Raw genomic sequence first — 18754 nt, 5'->3', positions numbered from 1 at the left:
TGGGACAGCAGTGAACACAAGCTGCGTAACCATGACAACTGTAAGTAAAACAGTGATGTCATCCATGTTGAAGTCCATCCCGCCCCAACATAATGGTTCCTCTACATCCAATCAAAACTTCTGATCAGAAATAAAACGACCTGGAGACGTCTGTGAGAACAGCAGACAAGTTCTTCTGCAGTTTGGTCTGGTTTTAAATCGTATCATTGTGGTGCGTGATGGGGCGGAGCCATACCTGCAGCAGGTGTCACAGAGGAAGCAGAGGTCTTCCCTCTGCTGCAGTGCCCCCATCAGGTGAGTCAGAGTCAGCCCTCGCTCCTGTCTGTCCTCTCTGTGGACTGAGAATGGCAGCGTCGGTGCTGTCTGTGGTGTCAGCAGTGACGTCAGTGGACACCTGTCGAGCAAAGGCCGTTGACCCGACGCTGGATCCATCAGCTTCGCTCTCCGTCCAGCAAGACTCAGTGTCAGATGCCGAGGACAGTCGACTCTTCCCCCAGCGGCTGCTGGTCTGGGCGTCAGCACTCAGCCGGACTCCTGGCGAGCTCTGACTGGTGAGCGTGGCTCGACGAGACAAAGCACCACTGGAGCTGAAAGATGAACGTAGGTCCTTCTCCTGCAACCGCAGCAGAGGGCGTAGCAGGGGGACGTAGCGGCCAATGGCGGCGCGGTACTTTGGGTGCGTGATGGCATAGATGATGGGGTTGTGGATGGCAGAGGCCTTGGCGATGACGGCAGGAACCGAGTTCATGTAGGGTGTCAGGAGGTGGGCGTAGCCAGCTGTGGCAGTCAGAGCAACCACAGAGTATGGTGACCAGGAGACGATGAAAAGCAGGATCACTCCCAAAGCCACTTTAGCCAACCGCCACTCACTGTGCAGACGCTCGAACGCCTTGTTTGTCTCTCCGTGGTTCAGCTGCTTCACCTCCCAACCCGCCCTCCACACTGCCCGGAAGATGGCGAAGTAGCAGCCAGCGATCAGGCAGAGAGGGACGAAGAAGACGAAAGTGAACAGCAGGATGGTATAGGTGCGTACAGCAGCGGTGAAGCTCATGTAGTCCCAGCTGCAGGACGTCTGCAGGCCTTCAGGGACGTAGGCGCTCCACCCAAAGAATGGCGGCAGACTCCAGCCCAGAGAGTACGACCACACTCCCACCAGCACCCCCAACACCCGGCCATGACTCACCTCGCCCAGTAGGGCCAGCGGCCACGTAATGACCAGGCAGCGGTCCACGGCGATGGCCGTCAGCGTCATCATGGAGGTGATGCCGAAGAGCGCACCGCAGAAGGCATACAGCTCACAGCCGAGTTCCCCGAACACCCAGCGGCGGTGCAAGCTGGCCACGAAGAAGACTGGAGACTGTGTCAGAGACATCAAGAAGTCTGCGGCCGCCAGGTTGACCACCAGCAGGTTGTTGGGTAACCGCAGCGTTTGACTGCGACAGAACACGTAGATGACCAGAGCATTTCCCAGCATGCCTGTCACTCCCACCAACAGGATGACAGAGCCGATGATATAGTGGGCGTGATCAGGAACGTCCACGATGGAGAACAGGTGAGGCTGCAGGTGAGCGTGGTGTGTGGGTGTGTGGCCATGCAGGGGGAGGAGCTTTGACGTCTTGCTGTGATTATGGCGACCAGTCAGGAAGGAGGTGCAATTTTCTCCCCAGGAGCAGAGAGATGACTTCCTGGTCGGGTGGTGATGACTCATTGTTGATGGACGGCGGCTGGTTTCAGCAGTGTGTTTGGGCTCTGGCAGGCGTCTGTGAACCTGTCTGTGCTGCTGCAGCTCTTTATATCAGTGTGATCGATGGATGACGGAGGATTATTGAGTCCACCTCAGACTGCTCCCGTAACTCTCTGCACTCAGAGAATAAATCAACATCTGGACCAGATGTGACCTGATTGTTTCATGTAGATCATCTGTGACTCGCTGAGGTTAATGAGCTTTTAACTCAAACAGGTCACTCGGTGTCCTCATTATGTCCTAGAAATCAACTGATGTAAGCAAAACGTCATTTAGTGGCAACTGCAGACGAAAATAGAGTCAGTGTTCAACTGGTAAACTTCGAAACTCACGATAAACCATAAACTAAACAAGAAAATTAACCTTGAGGCTCTTTAATTCATCTGAAAATATGTGGCTGTAAATCAAGAATAAGAAGATTTTTGCAGTTCATTTAAGGAAACTGAAATAAATGAGTTTGCACTGACGACTGCCTCAGAACATCGTTCTATTTTCCAAAGAAGTAGAACCAAATACAGAGAAGTAGTTTCTGAATTAAAGAGAAAAGATCTTTTTCCATCGTTGTGTGATTTCTAAGTCTAATTTAAGCAGATTAATGGAGCGGGACAGGCTGCAGAACTACTACTACTACTTACTAAGACATTTAGCATGAAAACCTTAAAGGCAGAATATTATTGTCTGAACAAAGAGAACAAAATGACTTCATTATCGTGTCCTGTCAGTCTGCTCAGTCCTGACCAGTTAAACAGAGAACCAACAAACACAACTTGAGAACCAGTTGTGTTAAAATCCTACTTGAAGATACTGTTTACTTGACCGGTATACAATTTGGAATATTGTCACATTTGGAATAACAGTGGAATGAATATTAGTGCACTTGAAGTCATTTCACCTGAACTCTCAGGTAACTCTCTCCTGGTCTCTGCTCCACCAGGTGAACGATGCCTTTGCTGTCCTCAGGTATCAGTTATAGATGTTATGAAAGGTCCAACTGAAATCCGCCTCATCAGTGAGACTAAGTACTGAAAACATTAACGCAGGAACAGACATCCATCCCCGAGTGTCTCCGACTAACTTCGTCCATTCAGAGCCAGCTTCGCACCTGAGAGACGTAAAGATGTGAAGGATCTGGCTGAGCCGTCTTTATGGAGCACAGCTCAGCAGCAGCAGCATTTTCCCCAGGCATTCCGTCTTTGTGCTAAGCTAGGCTAACAGTTTGCCCCTGCCTCTAGTGTTTAAGCTAAGCTAGGCTAACGGTTATCCACTTCACAGTGACCTCGTTCACACAGAAAGCTGCTTTATTTCCCACAATGCACCAGGAGTCCATCAGCTTAAAGAGCTTTCCATCCCATCGATCGATCGATCGATCAGCAGCGAGGTGAGAGGAGCATCACTGTTGTGACAAGCTTCCAGATACCATCAGCCTAATCCGTCCCTCCGTGTCTCTGATGTTTGTGTGTCCATTCAGTCCAGGATGTCTGTCTCCTGAGTCCAGGTGAGCAGCAGGTGGAGGGGGTGGGACAAGGGGGCGGGGCTGACCTGTGTTTCAAACTCCGTCTTTTCACCAGTCTGCCCATCATCCCTGTGAAACCACGCAGAAGATGAGGAGAGACAGACGGATGACAGAGCTGCAGACAGACGGCAGAACCAACACTCATTCTGAGACAGAGACAGAGAGACAGACAGAGGGACAGAAAGACCGAGAGAGAGACAGACAGAGAGACAAACAGACAGACAGGCTGCACATTACTGCAGTAGAATATATTTGTTTATTTCAGTAGATTATTTTTTTACATTTTTTAATAAAAACTCATTTCTACATTAAAAAAACTTCATTAATGGATCGATGAATAGATTACAATGCACTTAATCATCAGGTCTGTCAGGTTTCAACTGACAGAAATGATGAACCAATCATCAAATAAATGGCTAATTATGTTTCTGTTGACTAATCAATGAGTCGACTACTTGCTTCAGCCCCTCATCATCAGACTGAGGACACAGTGGGGGATTGAAGCTGTTGTATTTCCCTTCGACGTGCTGACTCTCCACCCTCGCTGCAGCTCCACAGGTGAAGCTGATGGAGCTGAATCCTCTGTGAGTAAACAAAGCGCCGCTGCCTGGCTAACGGCACGCGGGTCGGTTCATACAAATAAACCACACGGCGTCAGTCGACCACGTGTGCCATTCTTACATATGAAGACATGAACATACTGACGTCTTACCGTCGGCCTGAGGAGTCATCTGATTGGGTGACCGGGTGTGTGGGTGGAGTCTGATCAAACAGGATGGTCTCAGTGTTTGCCAGACAGAAGCCGTTTGACCTCATGATCTCTGGATGACAGAAACACACAGTCAGACGGCTTCCATCCATTTCAGCTGGATGCATTACGAGACGACCTGATTGGCTACAGCTGTGCACACACAACCAACCAAACTGCACTGAAGAAACAGCTGATAACAGACACTCCTCCTCCAGTCTGTGCACGTGTGTTACAGGTGTTCTCATACCTAGCTCCACCTCTGTCCTCCTCCTCAGTGATGTGCCAGACTCCAGCTCCACGCTCCCTGAGCTCGGCCTAACATCAGCACCTGTGTTGGCGTCCTCAGGTGAAGGACCAGGACTCGTAGCGCTTCGACTGAAGCCCTGGATCCCGATCGTCCGCGTTCTGTCTGGACACGTAAGAATTCCATCGTTTTATCAAACACAGAGCAGCGATGACCAGGACCAGGACTCTTCATGAATCCCTCAGTCTGGACTCAAACCCTTCCTCAGTTCTCAGGAGCTGCAGACTTTGTGATGTGTAAATCTGTTGCTAGGAAACATCTGTAGGCTGACCAATCAAGAACAATCAGCTATATAAACAGGAAGTCACTGTAGCATCACAACTGAATTTATCTTAACCTCCAAAAATTCCAGCTTGACAGGCCCAAAGGTAAAGCAGAGGCAGATCTTTGTATTATTTCTGTGTGCAGACACAGTTAGCACTATTCATACAGTTTATAAAGAGAGGGAAATATCTGATTATGCTAAGCTAACCGATGCTGTTAAACCCCATTTATCAAGTTTCAGGTAAGATGGGTCGACCGTACGTCAGATGAAGTAAGATATTAGCATGCTAACATTAGCTTTGTCAGTTTCTGCAGTCAGTGGCTTTAAATACACGACTGATCTGAACTAGTTTGTGAGCTGCAACCTGTTTTAATTCAGTGATGATAGAACTACAGTTTGTGAGCGCTGATGTTAGCACAAGGCTAAGTCTGACGTGATCTGAGCCAGGATTCTGTACCTTATGGTCTAAACTAGATCCCTGCCAATGACCACAGAACTCTGATCCTCATCCAGATACACCTGGCTGAGGTCAATAATACATCATGTTTTGATGTATTATGGGTGTATGAGCCAAAACAGAAGAAGAAGAAAAGGAGATTATTGTGGAGGAGATTAAGAGTGCAGGTCAGAGTGCAGCACCTACACCGACCGTCTGGACTGACCTGACAGATCCACTGCACCCTGGAAGACCTCGAGATCCTGGTCCTGCTTTTCTCTTAAGGTCTGGCTCTCTGGCTCCTCTCCGAAGGTCTGGGCTTCTTCCTGTTTTAAGGTCCGATCCTCCTCCTGTCTAAAGGTCCGGTCCACAGCAGAGGGCTCAAAGAAGGCCAGCACTGCCTCCGACTGAGAAAACTGTCACATGAAACTACGATAAGATGGCTGTCAGCAGCCTGGAGAGTTCAAAACAAAACTTCACCAGAATAATCATATATGAAAGGATCCGATTGACAAAAGCAGAGGAACCGTGAACTGTAACCTGTGTGAACTCTGACCCCTACAGGTAGAAACAGCACAGTCCAAAGTGCTTTGCATTAAAAAGACGACAGATACCATAAAAAACATTCAAATGCAAATTCAAAGAACATAAACCTTTGAAAGGAAATGAAAAAGTTAAGGACACAGACATGGAAAGGGGACAGGACGGCGAGATGGTTCCTGGTGAGCACTTCAGGTTCAGTCAGAGTGCAGGATATTAGAGATTTAGATTTAAAGGTGGTCTGATCTCCTCTGGACGTCTGTTCCTGCTCAGAGACTGAATGCTGAGTTTGGACTCTGGAGCTCGCCGCCTGTTGACCTGAGAGGTGTAAAACAGTCAAACAGGTGACTGGTTTTGATCCACTGACAGGTTGATGGACAAGCAGCAGCACTGTAAACTCTGTTCTCTGACACTGAGACCAGTGAAGAGACCTGGGAACCAGTGGCAGACATTAAGCACATTTACTCAAGTACTGTGCTGAAGTACAGTTTGGAGGTCCTCATACTTCATGGCATTTATCTGAAAGCTTTAATAACAATAAAGTTTATTTGTGTTGCAAAGTGCTTCCCAACAAGCACAAACGCAGCACTAAAACACACACTGATGTTGGAATAAACAGGACAAAGGAGGAATGAAACCTAAAACAATGGATGATTCCAGCCAGAAGTAAAACACCAAGAAAAAAGGTCAAAACAGAGCAGAGCCGGACTTCAATTCTAATCAAGCCTTTGGACAAAAATATGTCTTCAAAAGAAGACGCCGAAGACCAAGCTGGAGCCCGTCAGGCAGGTCGTCCGCAGCCGAGGACTGCAGACCTGAACTGGGACGGGGAGGAGGCGGAGGCACAGCGGGTCCTCCCCCATCAGAAGTTTCCATGTTGGGCTCCTCCAGATAATACTGATGAAGAGTGATGTCAACTGCTTTACTTCCAAAGGGAAGGTTTGGCTTTACTCGGTCATCACAGATGGACTCAGACTTCTGTTCTGTTCTGCTTTGATTTATGTATTTTAAGTTCTTTCAAACGAAACCATGATCTGTTCCTAAACCTAAGCCAGCGGTTTGGGTGCCTCAATGTAACCAAACTGCGACCATCACCTGAAATGTTGTGGTATGATACCACAACATTTCAGGTGATGGTCGCAGGTTCACATGCTGTGAACCAACTGATACTGATAGTATCAGTTGAGGGTTTCTTTCTGTCCACAGCATCTGGAAGACATTCTGTTTAACTGTCTTATCGCCTATGAAAACAGTGTCTCCCACGTCCTGCTCCGGACTGACATCAGCGCCGCTCGGCCTCGCCTCGGTGGAAAAGTCCAACCATGGCAGATGGCGCCACAGTGCAAAGTGAGTTTGGCGTAGTGGTCACACAACTTCCACGTTCATCATGACGCCCGCTGACCTAAAAACATTGTTCCTCACACACAATCACTGGACGAGGAGCGACTGTAAAATGGCAAATACTGACTTTTTATGGTCAGAATCTGACCCCTGACCCCGTCCAACATTTGTGAGGTTTGGAAATGTTGCACAATTAAATGAATCTATCAGGTTCAGGTGGATGTGAAGTCAACAGGAAGTCAGTCTGTCTCGACTGAGCATGGTCTGTGGGCCAAAGTGAGGAAAGCATCCAGTGACAAAGGAAGGAATGGGACGCCATGTCTGAATGCAGCGTCCAGCTCTCCATGGAGTCCAACAGCTCCCACTGCTCTTACGTGAGTCCTTTGGACTCTACCCATATTTTAAATCAGTGGTTCTCAACTGGTCTGGTTTCAGGACCCACCATCATCCTTTAATGACAAGCCACGACACAAATAGACAGCACTCCGCTGCAAAAAAAAAAAATACCGTCAAAATAAAAGCATGTGGGTTTTTGTTTTTTTTTTTGGGGGGGGGGGGGGTTGCAATTCTTAGTTGAGATAGTTGAGAAAAAAATCACCACATAGAAATGGCCTTGCAGATACAGACAGCATTAAGAGTCCATAATACACCAACAGCAGTTTTTTTTCCCAGGCAAAGGCCCACGACCCACTGAAAGCGGGTCCACCACCCACTTTGAGTCGCGACCCACCAGTTGAGAATCACTGTTTTAAATGACTCATCAGACTTCAGTGAGTAAATTCATTTCAGACGTGTGACTGTGAGTCCTCGAAGAACTTCAACAACAAATCCGATCAGGTGAAAACATGATAAATAGAACTGATACATAGAAAATATATAAAAGGTATACGAAGAAAATACCTTGTGTGGCAGGTTGATGATGGTCTTCAGCAGTTTGTTCACCTCCACTATTTTCATTTGAGGATCTGAACTCTGCTCTGCAGCTCCAACCTTCAGCAGACCTGAGAACAGTGACAACCGTGAGCCTGCTACTGGTGATACTGGTGATACTGGTGATACTACTGATACTACTGATGATACTACTGATGATACTACTGATACTACTGATACTACTGATGATACTACTGATGATACTACTGATACTACTGATACTACTGATGATACTACTGATGATACTACTGATACTACTGATGATACTACTGATGATACTACTGATGATACTATTGATGATACTACTCATACTACTCATACTACTGATGATATTACTGATACTACTCATACTACTGATATTGCTGATGATACTACTGCTGATACTACTGATGACACTACTCATACTACTGCTGATACTACTGCTGATACTACTGATGACACTACTCATACTACTGCTGATACTGCTGATACTACTGATGATACTAGTACCGATGATACCACTGCTGATACTACTGATATTGCTGATGGTAATACTGATAAAACTACTAAGACTAAACTGTACTGAGTTTTTCTTTTTTTTTTTAATCCAAATCGAGGAGGACAGAGGAAGTACTATTCTATAGTTTTAGATAATACTACTAAAATACTAATCATAATGTTACTGGTAATAGTACAATACTACTGGCAGTGCTACGAATATTACTACTGAATACTCAAGTCAGGACACTAATGAGGACAGACAGGTAGGAGACAGGTGTAAACGCTGTGGTAACTCACCTGTGAGCAGGTTGGAAGACAGCGTCTCTCTATCGTCCACCAGCCTCTTCATCATCCGAGCCAAGTCTTCGTCAGTCCTGTTCAGCTGCAGGAAGCTGCCGTCAGACAGCTCAGCCATCACCTCCACCTGTCCACAGGACAGAAGGTCTGCCCACACCTCCACCACGAACGCACCTGATGACATCACCTGCTCTGACAACATCAGCTGACACCTGACTGGTCCTTCAGATGTTTATGGGTGGTGCTTAGAGAAGGTGGACGACAAAGACAAAAGGAGGAAAATGAAAAGAAGACAAAGAAGAAAAGGCAGAGGCAGCGGCAGCCATCCTCCTCTTCCTCCTTCACCTCCTCCTCCTCTGAGTGTCACTCAGGACTGAAAAGCTAAAGCGGCTTTGAGCAGCAGTCGTCACACTTTCGGATCATAATCCAAATAATCCATCACAGACTCAGAAGATCATTCACTGACCACAAGTCAGTTTTTAAGTCAAAGTACAAACACACGTTAATACGCACAGAATACAAGTGTAATACTGACTGCTGTCCCCGTCTGAGTGTCCCTGTCTTTTGTCTTTCAGGACGCTCACACCGGGTAACTCGTCTTGATCCACCTTTTACCCCCCCCCCCCCCCCCCCCCGTCTCCCCTCCATTACCACATTCAGTCCTTGGATGTTTCCATTAATTTGTCCACACAGAGTCCCAACAAGAACCTAATTAAGAGCGAAATTAAGGGCAAAGTCATGAACTGGTCCTTTAATGAAACTTTCACGTTGCGATGATGACACGATTCTCATCTGCTGATTGGTCGACCCACTGACGCCCACATAGACCCTCAGGTCAGAGTAATGAGGTTAATCAGCTTGTGCTGGGTGGGGTCCGCTTCTGGTTTATTCTGGTTAATCCAGTTCCTGAAGCTCAGCAGGATCCAGGGTTGAGGTCAAATAGTCTTCTGGTACACGAGGACCTGAGCACAGGGGACACCGACATTTTTCAGTTGGACTAACCTTCTGGACATTTGAGTGGACATTGCACTTTTTTTGGGGGGGGGGGTCCTTTCACCCAAAAAGTCCTCAACTGAATCCGATCTTGGAAACAGATTTTGTTACTGAGCTGAACTCGAGCTGAACTTCCTGTTTCCTGTTTTTGTTTCACAGTCGGTCGGCTGTCAGAGAACGTGTGGTTCTAACAAAATGAAGAACAAACACTGAGTTCGCTTCGACATTTTTTACTTTCATTCAGAAATTCAACCAATGAAAACTGTACAGCAACAATCAGACAGTCTGTAACATCACAGTGCGTTTGGTGACATCATCCTGCTTTCATCATTAAGCCGGACGCAGCAGTCACGCCCACAAGCTAGCAGTCCAATCAGCGCTCATTCACCTGTGAGGTCGTAGCGAGGCCGCCTGTGAGGGGCCGTGGTGTCTGCGGACGTGTCTCAGCAGCAGCTGGCGGTCCGGACTGGAGTACTCACACTGTTGGCATGGAAACGCCTCTCCGGTGTGGTGACGGCGAGCATGGAGGTCCAAACTCTTCTTCTGGATGCTAAGACCAATAAACAACAGGACGTCAAGCTAGTGTGCAAACCACAGACCCCCAGCTCAGGGTTGGTCAGGCAGTTAATGTCGTTAACGCCCACGTCACCCTGAACACATCACCCTGAACACGTCACCCTGAACACGTCACCCTGAACATGTCACTTTATTTCATATTTTATATTTTATATTTTATATTTTATACACACTCATCTGTTCACTTCTACGTTTCACTTTTACTGCACTGACACTTACTGCCTGTCTCACATGTTTTTAAGCTTTCATAGAAATCACCTGCCCTACCTGCATGTATTTATATTTTGGGATATTTTGACTATTTGCACTTCTGGTTAGATGCTAAACTGCATCTCGTTGTCTCTGTCTCTCTAATCTAATCTAATCTAATCCTGGACCTTCTCAGACCCCAGACCACACACCTCCACAGCCACCACCCTCAGCACCAGCACCCTCCAGCAATGTGTGCTCAGTCCACTGCTGTCCACCCTGATGACTCAGCACTGCTGTGGTGTCAGTTACCTGTGTGCTCTCAGGTGCGTCAGTCACCTGTGTGCTCTCAGGTGCGTCAGTTACCTGTGTGCTCTCAGGTGTGTCAGTTACCTGTGTGCTCTCAGGTGCGTCAGTTACCTGTGTGCTCTCAGGTGTGTCAGTTACCTGTGTGCTCTCAAGTGCGTCAGTTACCTGTGTGTGCTCTCAGGTGCGTCAGTTACCTGTGTGCTCTCAGGTGTGTCAGTTACCTGTGTGCTCTCAAGTGCGTCAGTTACCTGTGTGTGCTCTCAGGTGTGTCAGTTACCTGTGTGTGCTCTCAGGTGTGTCAGTTACCTGTGTGCTCTCAGGTGCGTCAGTTACCTGTGTGCTCTCAGGTGCGTCAGTTACCTATGTGCTCTCAGGTGTGTGTCTGTGCAGCTCTGACTCTTCTGTCATGTGATCTTACCTGCTTTACATTTTTTGAGAACCTTTTGAAAACATTTTAGAAACATGGACGTTTTAGGAAGATTTTGACAGTCAGAGAACATTTTATTCTGCTTGGAGCTTGGACAGGTGTGTGTGTTGGTCAGGTGAGTTACCTGCTGTAGTCACAGTGTTGACACCTGTACGGTTTCTCCTGACTGTGAGTTCTGCAGTGTCTGAGCAGAGAGCTGCGATCTATAGAGGCGTACGGACACTCAGCACACCTGTATGGCTTCTCACCTGAAACACACACATATACAATGTACACACGGTCAGTCACAGTCAACTAACAATGCAGACAGGTATTTACAGGTGTGTGTTACAGGTGTGAATTCTCAGGTGTGTGTGTGTGTGTGTGTGTGTGTGTGTGTGTGTGTGTGTGTGTGTGTGTGATACCTGTGTGTGTTCTCAGGTGTTGCAGCAGCGAGGCCTTCAGTCTGCTGCTGTAGGAGCAGTGAGGACAGGTGAACGGCTTCGCTCCTCCGTGAATGCCCAGGTGACGCCTCAGAGTCAGCTTGGTGGAGAACTTCCTGTAGAGAAAATCATCACAGGTAATGATCACAGCTCAGCAGCAGGTAACACACCTGTTTTAACTGAAGTTGAAGTCTCAGTGAGTTTCAGGTGAACTTTGGCAGCTGTAACCTGATTGGACGCTCTGACCACTGCTGTGAAAAGTCTGATCAGCTGAGAGTGAGGTGTTGTGGGTAATGTAGTTACCTGTGACACAGAGAGCAGCAGAAAGCCGTCTCCTCGCCCTCCTTCACTTCTTCTTCTTTCTTCTTTCTTCTGGTTTTCTTCCTCTTCTCCGCGACGCTCGGCAGTGACCCAGTCTGAGGTCTGCTGGTCTGACTGGGAACCAACACACACCAACACTGATTTCTGATTGGATGGCTGGTGTCTGACAGCATGAGACAACACAAAGACTCCAAAGCAAATTAATGAATCAAAATCATCCCTAACCAATCAAATGACTGACAACATGTTGAACACTTCACTGAATCGGTCGTGTTTGTTTTCAGATTAAATTCTTTTCTTTCTTTTTTGGATTTTCTGAGAACTGTTTGATGACATTTAGTGGAATGTTTTGATGAGAATGTTCGATTATATTTGGGTAATATTCTGACATTAATGTTGGGATGTTGAGGGATTATTTGGTGGACTTCAATTTCCTGTAAGACTTTTCACAATAAAAGCTTTGAGAAGGTTCTGACTATGGCGTGAGGACAGATTCGGTTACTTGTCTGTACGTGCTTCCTCCTTCGCTCCTGTCCGTCCAATCAGCCAGCCCCTCCATCCGTCTGGAGGAAACAATCATCATCACTGTTATCATCGGTGCTATTATTGATCACTGATTGATTTAGCATTAGAAAGTGTAGTTGAATGTACTCTGACCTGATTGGTCGCTGTGGTGACACTGATCACAGCCGTCACGTGTTTGTTGGTGAGTGTTTTGTGAGGCGGCGCTCCTGAACGTCCTCAGACAGACCGGACAGCTGAATGGCCTCGATGTTGCCGCCTTCTTCTTCTTCTTCTTCTTCTCTTGTTTCTGCTCCTTCCTCCTCCCTCTCCTCCTCCTTCTGCAGTGGCTCCTCCAGTGAGGCTCCAGCTCCTCCCAGCTGTCAGCCGTCCAGCTGCAGCAGATGCAGCTGAACCCGCCGGTCACCCGGTGAGACCGGACGTGGACGTCCAGCAACCGCCTGGACGTCAGCGTCAGAGGACACAGGAGACACGGCAGCCTCCGTCTGACGGAGGGTGAAGTCTTTGTCTGCCGGCCGGCCGTCTCGCTCTGCTTCAGGTTGTTGGGCTGCGATGGGCGAGGGGAGGCATCGGGGGGAGGGTGGACTGGTTGGGAAGTGCTGGCGGAAGGAGGAGGAGGAGGAGGAGGAGGAGGAGGTTTTGTGGCTGAGATGCGACACAGTCCCAGAGTCATGAGGTGAGCGGACTGCGCCATTTCCTCCTGTGTGGGGGGGTGGTCGATGGGACAGGACAGATCCACTGGACCCCCCTTCAGAGGGAAGATGGAGGACTCCTCCTCGAACAGAGTGCTGACCTGAAGACAGAAAACTTCCATCATTATGTTATTTCACGTCTACATGTCCTCATGAGTGTGGAGCCTGCAGACCAGACCAGTCCGGTCCAAATGACCTGCAGACGTCTCACCCCTCCTGTTTTATCAGGATACTTTGGCTGCCAACTGCGTCCAGGTATCCCAGCATGCATTTCACATCACCCAGTGCAGACTCAGACTGACAGTTTGGATACTTGATCAAGATCTTTGATCATCTACGTTTCTAATGTGATCGTCATCGAGTGGGCGTGAAGTAAAGGCATGAATCAGTTTTTCAGCACCTGTTGGTTTAAAAACAGTTGTTCTTCAGCTGTTTCTCAGGTGAAAATGAAGTTCTGCTCACCTTGAATCTTAGATCTGAATCTAGAAGAACACCAAGACTGAAAGCTCAGATTTAATCCAGAGAGTTCATCTCACAGATTATCAAACAGCATTTCTCTCTTTGTTTCAGGCAGACTAGACGGATTTCAGTTTGTCTCATTTCACTTGGAGAAATTTGGCGTCACCCAGTGGCAGCATGTGGAGTGACAACAGTAATGGACCAATCAGCTCCCTGCAACCTCAAACAGACGTCATGTTTGTCAGACACATGATCTCCAAGACTGACGTCCAACTCTGTGCCTTTGATGTTTGTTTGAAACCAGTTTAACACTCAGTCAAAGACCAACAGCTGTTCAAGACCATTGATTCAGACGTGATCAGTCGTATTAAACGCTGCTCTGAGGTCTGAGAGGACAGACCTGAGGTCAGAGTTTAGTCTGACGTCACTGATGGTTTCAGATCAGTTTCAGAGCTGTGTTTGTTGTACAGTCGGACTGAAATTCCTCCTGATGTTATTTTCTTAAAGAAAACAGTTCGTTTGCTGTGAAAGCGTCTTTTCCAGTGTCCCTCTCATGAATGGACGTTGGCTCTTGGCCTGTAGTTTGTGGCTGTGTTCCTGTCTTGGTTCGCTTTCTTTGCTTCAGGTTTTACTGAAGCTCTTAAAAGCCGTCTGTGAAGACGTGTGTTTGGACAGATGGATTTCTGACCTTCAGGACATGAATCTGTCAAACGCCTGCTTTAAAAATGCTGCAGGTTCAGGGTGGACACATGAGGTGGACGAGTTGGACTCAGGGACAGTCATGTGATACAGGTGAATTCTTCACACCAAGTTAAACATGTACACGTTAGCGCAAAGCTGTTCGTATTTTCTTCATCCTCTTCCCACCTCACTGATTCAGCTACTGCTACTAATACTTGCTCAGTACTGGTCAGGTAGCACTGGGACGTGCGGCGAGCAGGCTGATGTGTTCAGGCAGCTGTGCGTCCTCTAAAGCGGTGGACAGAAACCTGATTCTCACACGTGAACCAGAACGTTCTTCGCAAACCTATGTGTATGTTTGTCGTTAGCTCGTTAGCTAGGTGAGCTAGATGATGACGTCACAGTAGTGCGTGTGTGTCAGGTGTGTCAGGTGTGTCACCTCACAGGTGTGTGCAACCTGCAGCCCCCCCTCACTGCTTATGTCACAGGTGGGCGGGCTCATGTTGTCCAGCATGTTGTAAAGCAGGAACTCCTCGTCTTCATCGCCCGGCTTCGACTCTCCGTTCAGATCTAGCTGATAGGGTGGCGCCTCCCGCTGGAGCCCCGCCTCTTCTCTGTCCTCAGCCCCACCCCCTCTGTCAGGCCCCTCCAGGTATGTGAGGGTGGGGGGGCGGTGCCTGAGCATCAGGTGGCTGCTGATGGAGGTCTTCAGGCCACAGGTGAACTGACAGAGTTTGCAGCGATAGAGCTCCACCAGGAAGGCCTCCACCAGCCCCCCCGACAGACCCTCCACCTCCCCACAGTACAGACTGGCACTTACAGCCCCACCCACCACCTGCAGAGTCACAGGACTGATGTCACGGTACCGCTGCTTCACCGACGACATCACCACGACATCACCACGACATCACAGAGGACACTCGCTGAAAACAGACGGATAAAGCTGGTTCAGTCAGAGTCAACACGATTATCGACAAATCGTCGTCAATAAATCCACCAAATATCTTCAGTTTGCCGTCGTCACCGTTTCATCAAACCTTAATAAAATTAGACTCAAAGATTTTCCCATCAAACCTACAAAATGTCTCCAAACTTTACTTTAAATGCCGGTGAAAATATCAAAACATGCTGAGTAGAATCTAACATCCACAACAAATCTGTAATTAAAGTTCAGTTCAGTGTTTTTAATTCTTGATTTCTTCTTTTTTGATGTGTTTGTATTTTGTTGTTTTTATTCTTGTTGTTTTGTAAATGTCGTGATTATGTGATTTTTCATTGGTCACATTTGTGAAAAGTGCTAAATTTTATAAAAACACATGAGTTTAGATGAAAGACCTCGCATGTTCTTAAAAAGTAAAACGTCCTCCGAGCAGCAAAACTCTCAACTGGAGTCTTTCTGTCTGATGCAAAATCTGCCAAAAACCACCAAACATCAGCTGAGCAGGCCAGGAAGGCAGGACTGAAGACCAGGTCCTGAAGCCCTGGTGCCCCCCTCACAGAGTCACACCACAGACAGACCTGACCTGGAACACGTGGATCCTTCTGCAGGTTTCAGCGGACCAACGAACACGTTCCCTCCATCACCTCCTGTTCTTCATTCTTCATTCCAGTTTAAAAAACGACATTTCTCTTATAACATTACTTTAAAAACTCAGGATGAGAACCATGAGAACCAGAATCTCGACTCTAAGGTCGAGATTCTGGTTCTCATCCTGACCACTGACAGACTGAAACTCAATCAGCAAAAACAAAATAAATCTAGAAAGTCTTCATTAATCTGAAAAGCTCCCACTCAGCTGATGATGTCAGAATCACAGGTGATTAATCCAGGATGAATTTTAGAAAGAATATCCCTCCAAATACTCTGCAAGGCGCCCAAAGACTGATGCACAGAGACACCCGAATCCAGGAACAATCAAATATCGACTGCTGATTAACTGCAAATCACACGTTGCGTTCTGAAGTCTGCTCTGACATTTCTGCCGACGCAGCGTCATCACACAGAGGAACTCAGTGACTGGACGTCACTGATCACAGAAACACGCCTGCACAGGATGATTTCTGTTCTTTTAGATTCCTTTGAGGCCTTTGTCTCAGCGGAGCGTCCATTGATCATGTTGGTACTTGAACATTTTGGTTTTGAGTTAAATCTGGAAGTTTGCTTCATGGACGATATCAGAATATTAGCAGCGGTGTCAGATTCTGTGTTTGCTTTCATTAGTGACTGAAATGTTGAATTTATCTTAGACTGAAAAACTAAATGTGTTAGGGACAAATATAATCATCGGTCAACAGATGACATCAAAATCCAGCAGCTACTGAATAAATGTAAAAAATCCTCAGAGCTTCAGGGTTAAAACCTGCGGACTGACACAGCACTGACAGACGTCAGTCCTCATCTGGATGTTCAAATCGAACGTCCAAAACTAAAAGAATGACGAATCGAGTGAAATCCAAAGAGGTTAATCAATGCTCTGCCCATTTAATCGGACAAAGATGGAAAGTTTGTGGAGGTCTCTTCACCCCAGCTGAACACCCCTCCAAAGAAGTTAGGACAGAAATGTATTAAATCTTTTATAAGAATTAGTTTCAATGGAAAATTATTCCAAGACAAAAGACAAAACAGAAATAACATCAAACATAAATTTGATAATCGTTTTCCATAACGACTGCTTTAAGTTTTAATAAGAATCCGGCTGGACCTTCACAGACAGATCAAACACAAACTTTTATTATTTTAATTTGTACTAAAAGCTTTGAAACTAGTAAAAGGAATGAAAGCTCATTTTCCCCCTGAAATAGAAAACAGAGAAAATTGTTTCCCCTCAGCGTGACTTTAATCATTTCCATGTATTTCCACCCGGAACTTCTCATTCAAACTCTGTTTTCAGGGAGCAGTTCCGTTAGACGCTCATTTACCGTGTTGTTGTTTCCGTGTAATTATAGAACGTGGACAAAACAATCTTTAAAAAATATAAATGAACTATCCAAACAACGTCACAAGAAACATCACGAAATTAGCATCACAGAAAGCTAACTTGGCTGACATGTTAACACCCCTTAAATAAATAAAATAATCAGAAACAACAAAAATGAACGGGGCTAACACGATCATGCTAGCAGTGAGCTAACAGCAGCAGCAGAGTTAACCTGGGAGGAAGCTAACTGTTAGCAGAAGCTAACGGATGAGCTGAAGCTTCATCACTGCATCATGTTTGAACTGTTTAATGACTCCGACACCTCTGGACATGTGAAGGAGACAAATCTGCGGGGTCAATATTCAGGAGTGTCACGAAAACTCACCTGTCCACATACAAGCCGCCTGTTGTTTACTTCCGCTTTTCTTCCTCTACGGCGTTTACGTCACGAATGGGCCCTTCTACCGCCACCTGTAGAAGGAGAAGTCAAAGTCAAAGTGAACTTTAATGTCAACCAAACAGTGCAACAGGTGGTTACACAGAGGATTGAAATTGCATTATCTCCATACTCCAATGTGCAAGTAATATATAACACAGAACATAAAACATAATATTGCAAACAGACAGCAGCACTGGACACAACATATACAGACAGACAATGGGCATATGATTTATATAAAATATTCACAGTGTGCCAGAGTATATTCAAATGTGAGGTATGTTATTGAGGTGTAATAATAAAGGATGCAATATAGAAAGGGCAAGTGCAGACGCAGCATGGGGATGCAACTGTAAACATGTATGATATTGTGCATATAGAGATCATAGTGCAAACACTGAGTTATTTTGACAGTCAGTTGGTCTTTGTGTAATGATCATGGTAGTCTGATGGCCTGAGGGAAAAGCTGTTTTTGAGTCTGGTAGTTTTGCTCCACATGCAGCGGTAGCGCTTTCCAGATGGGAGGAGGGTAAACAGTTCGTGTGCTGGGTGGGTGAGGTCTTTGATAATATTGGTTGCTCTCTTGTAACAGCGGGATGGGTATAAGTCCTGGATTGCTGGTTGTGGTGATCTGGTGATCTTCTCCTGTAGTGCCTTCTTGTCTGCAGCAGAGCAGCTGCCATACCAGACTGAGAGACTCCTGGATAGAATGCTCTCAATGGCACACCTGTAAAAAGTGGTGAGGATAGGGGGGGAAGGTCAGCTCTCCTCATCTGGTGAAGGAAGTGGAGGCGTTGCTGTGCCTTCTTGACTATGGATGTGGTGTTGGTGGTCCATGTCAGGTCATCTGTGATGTGCACTCACAGGAACTTAGTGCTTTTCACAGACTCCACTGCACTGCCATTGATGGTGAGTGGGATGTGTGGTGTCTGTTTCTTCCTAAAGAAGAGCATGCGCGCGCACACACACACACACACACACACACACACACACACACACACACACACACACAAACTTCTTCCTTTGAGACATATGTTTTATTGACTTTTGACAGGATCAACAGAGATCCTGCAGAGATCCTTACTAGTAAAGTTGAATCTAATCTAATCTAATCTAATCTAATCTAATCTAATCTAATCCTGTAGATGTAGTGAATACGGCTGAATGGGGGACTCTCTTGGGCTGTGCAGGCCCTCCAGTGATCC

General features: G+C 46.7%; 3 protein-coding genes across 6 annotated transcripts; all 3 read right to left on the bottom strand.

Annotated features, from left to right (window-relative positions):
* Positions 1–247: 247 nt before the first annotated feature.
* Positions 248–1708, bottom strand: opn4.1 (opsin 4.1). The gene has a single exon (XM_076744452.1). The coding sequence runs from the start codon at positions 1706–1708 to the stop codon at positions 248–250; it is 1461 nt and encodes a 486-aa protein (XP_076600567.1).
* A 1460-nt stretch (positions 1709–3168) lies between these two features.
* Positions 3169–9215, bottom strand: LOC143328936 (PX domain-containing protein 1-like). 3 transcript variants are annotated; one of them, XM_076744455.1, is made up of 6 exons: positions 8602–9215; positions 7795–7895; positions 5240–5420; positions 4256–4417; positions 3970–4078; positions 3169–3403 (listed from the first exon to the last, which is right to left on the bottom strand). In XM_076744455.1, the coding sequence occupies exons 1-6, from the start codon at positions 8801–8803 to the stop codon at positions 3169–3171; spliced, it is 990 nt and encodes a 329-aa protein (XP_076600570.1). In that variant the 5' UTR covers positions 8804–9215. The 3 variants fall into 3 exon arrangements, with proteins under 3 accessions (XP_076600570.1, XP_076600569.1, XP_076600572.1); XM_076744454.1 differs by having other exon boundaries at positions 5240–5429; positions 8602–9206; XM_076744457.1 differs by having other exon boundaries at positions 3173–3326; positions 5240–5429; positions 8602–9207.
* Positions 9216–9269: 54 nt separating this feature from the next.
* Positions 9270–17588, bottom strand: LOC143328933 (uncharacterized). Of its 2 annotated transcripts, XM_076744450.1 has the most exons (9): positions 17496–17588; positions 14632–15115; positions 12496–13153; positions 12341–12401; positions 11821–11952; positions 11500–11633; positions 11220–11343; positions 9983–10144; positions 9270–9563 (listed from the first exon to the last, which is right to left on the bottom strand). In XM_076744450.1, exons 2-9 carry the CDS (start codon positions 15076–15078, stop codon positions 9515–9517), a joined length of 1767 nt encoding a protein of 588 aa, XP_076600565.1. In that variant the 5' UTR covers positions 15079–15115; positions 17496–17588; the 3' UTR covers positions 9270–9514. The 2 variants fall into 2 exon arrangements, with proteins under 2 accessions (XP_076600565.1, XP_076600566.1); XM_076744451.1 differs by lacking the exon at positions 17496–17588 and having other exon boundaries at positions 14632–17446.
* Between the last annotated feature and the right edge of the window lie 1166 nt (positions 17589–18754).

Source organism: Chaetodon auriga, chromosome 12 (assembly GCF_051107435.1).
Source record: "Chaetodon auriga isolate fChaAug3 chromosome 12, fChaAug3.hap1, whole genome shotgun sequence".
In the NCBI taxonomy this organism is placed as follows: Eukaryota; Metazoa; Chordata; class Actinopteri; order Chaetodontiformes; family Chaetodontidae; genus Chaetodon; species Chaetodon auriga.
The sequence above is the reverse complement of the archived record's forward strand: the minus strand, read 5'-3'. Positions and strand labels throughout refer to the sequence as shown.

Excerpts from the sequence above, each read along its gene's own strand:
- opn4.1 (XM_076744452.1), bottom strand. The coding sequence starts at position 1,708 with ATGAGTCATCACCACCCGACCAGGAAGTCATCTCTCTGCTCCTGGGGA.
- LOC143328936 (XM_076744454.1), bottom strand. The coding sequence starts at position 8,803 with ATGTTGTCAGAGCAGGTGATGTCATCAGGTGCGTTCGTGGTGGAGGTG. Across the intron at positions 7,896-8,601 it reads GTCTTCCAACCTGCTCACAG|GTCTGCTGAAGGTTGGAGCT; the intron begins GTGAGTTACCAC and ends CACTGTTCTCAG. Across the intron at positions 4,079-4,255 it reads GAGGACAGAGGTGGAGCTAG|AGATCATGAGGTCAAACGGC; the intron begins GTATGAGAACAC and ends TCTGTCATCCAG.
- LOC143328933 (XM_076744450.1), bottom strand. The coding sequence starts at position 15,078 with ATGTCGTCGGTGAAGCAGCGGTACCGTGACATCAGTCCTGTGACTCTG. Across the intron at positions 13,154-14,631 it reads AGGTTGCACACACCTGTGAG|GTCAGCACTCTGTTCGAGGA; the intron begins GTGACACACCTG and ends TTCTGTCTTCAG. Across the intron at positions 11,634-11,820 it reads TGCTGCTCTCTGTGTCACAG|GAAGTTCTCCACCAAGCTGA; the intron begins GTAACTACATTA and ends TTTTCTCTACAG.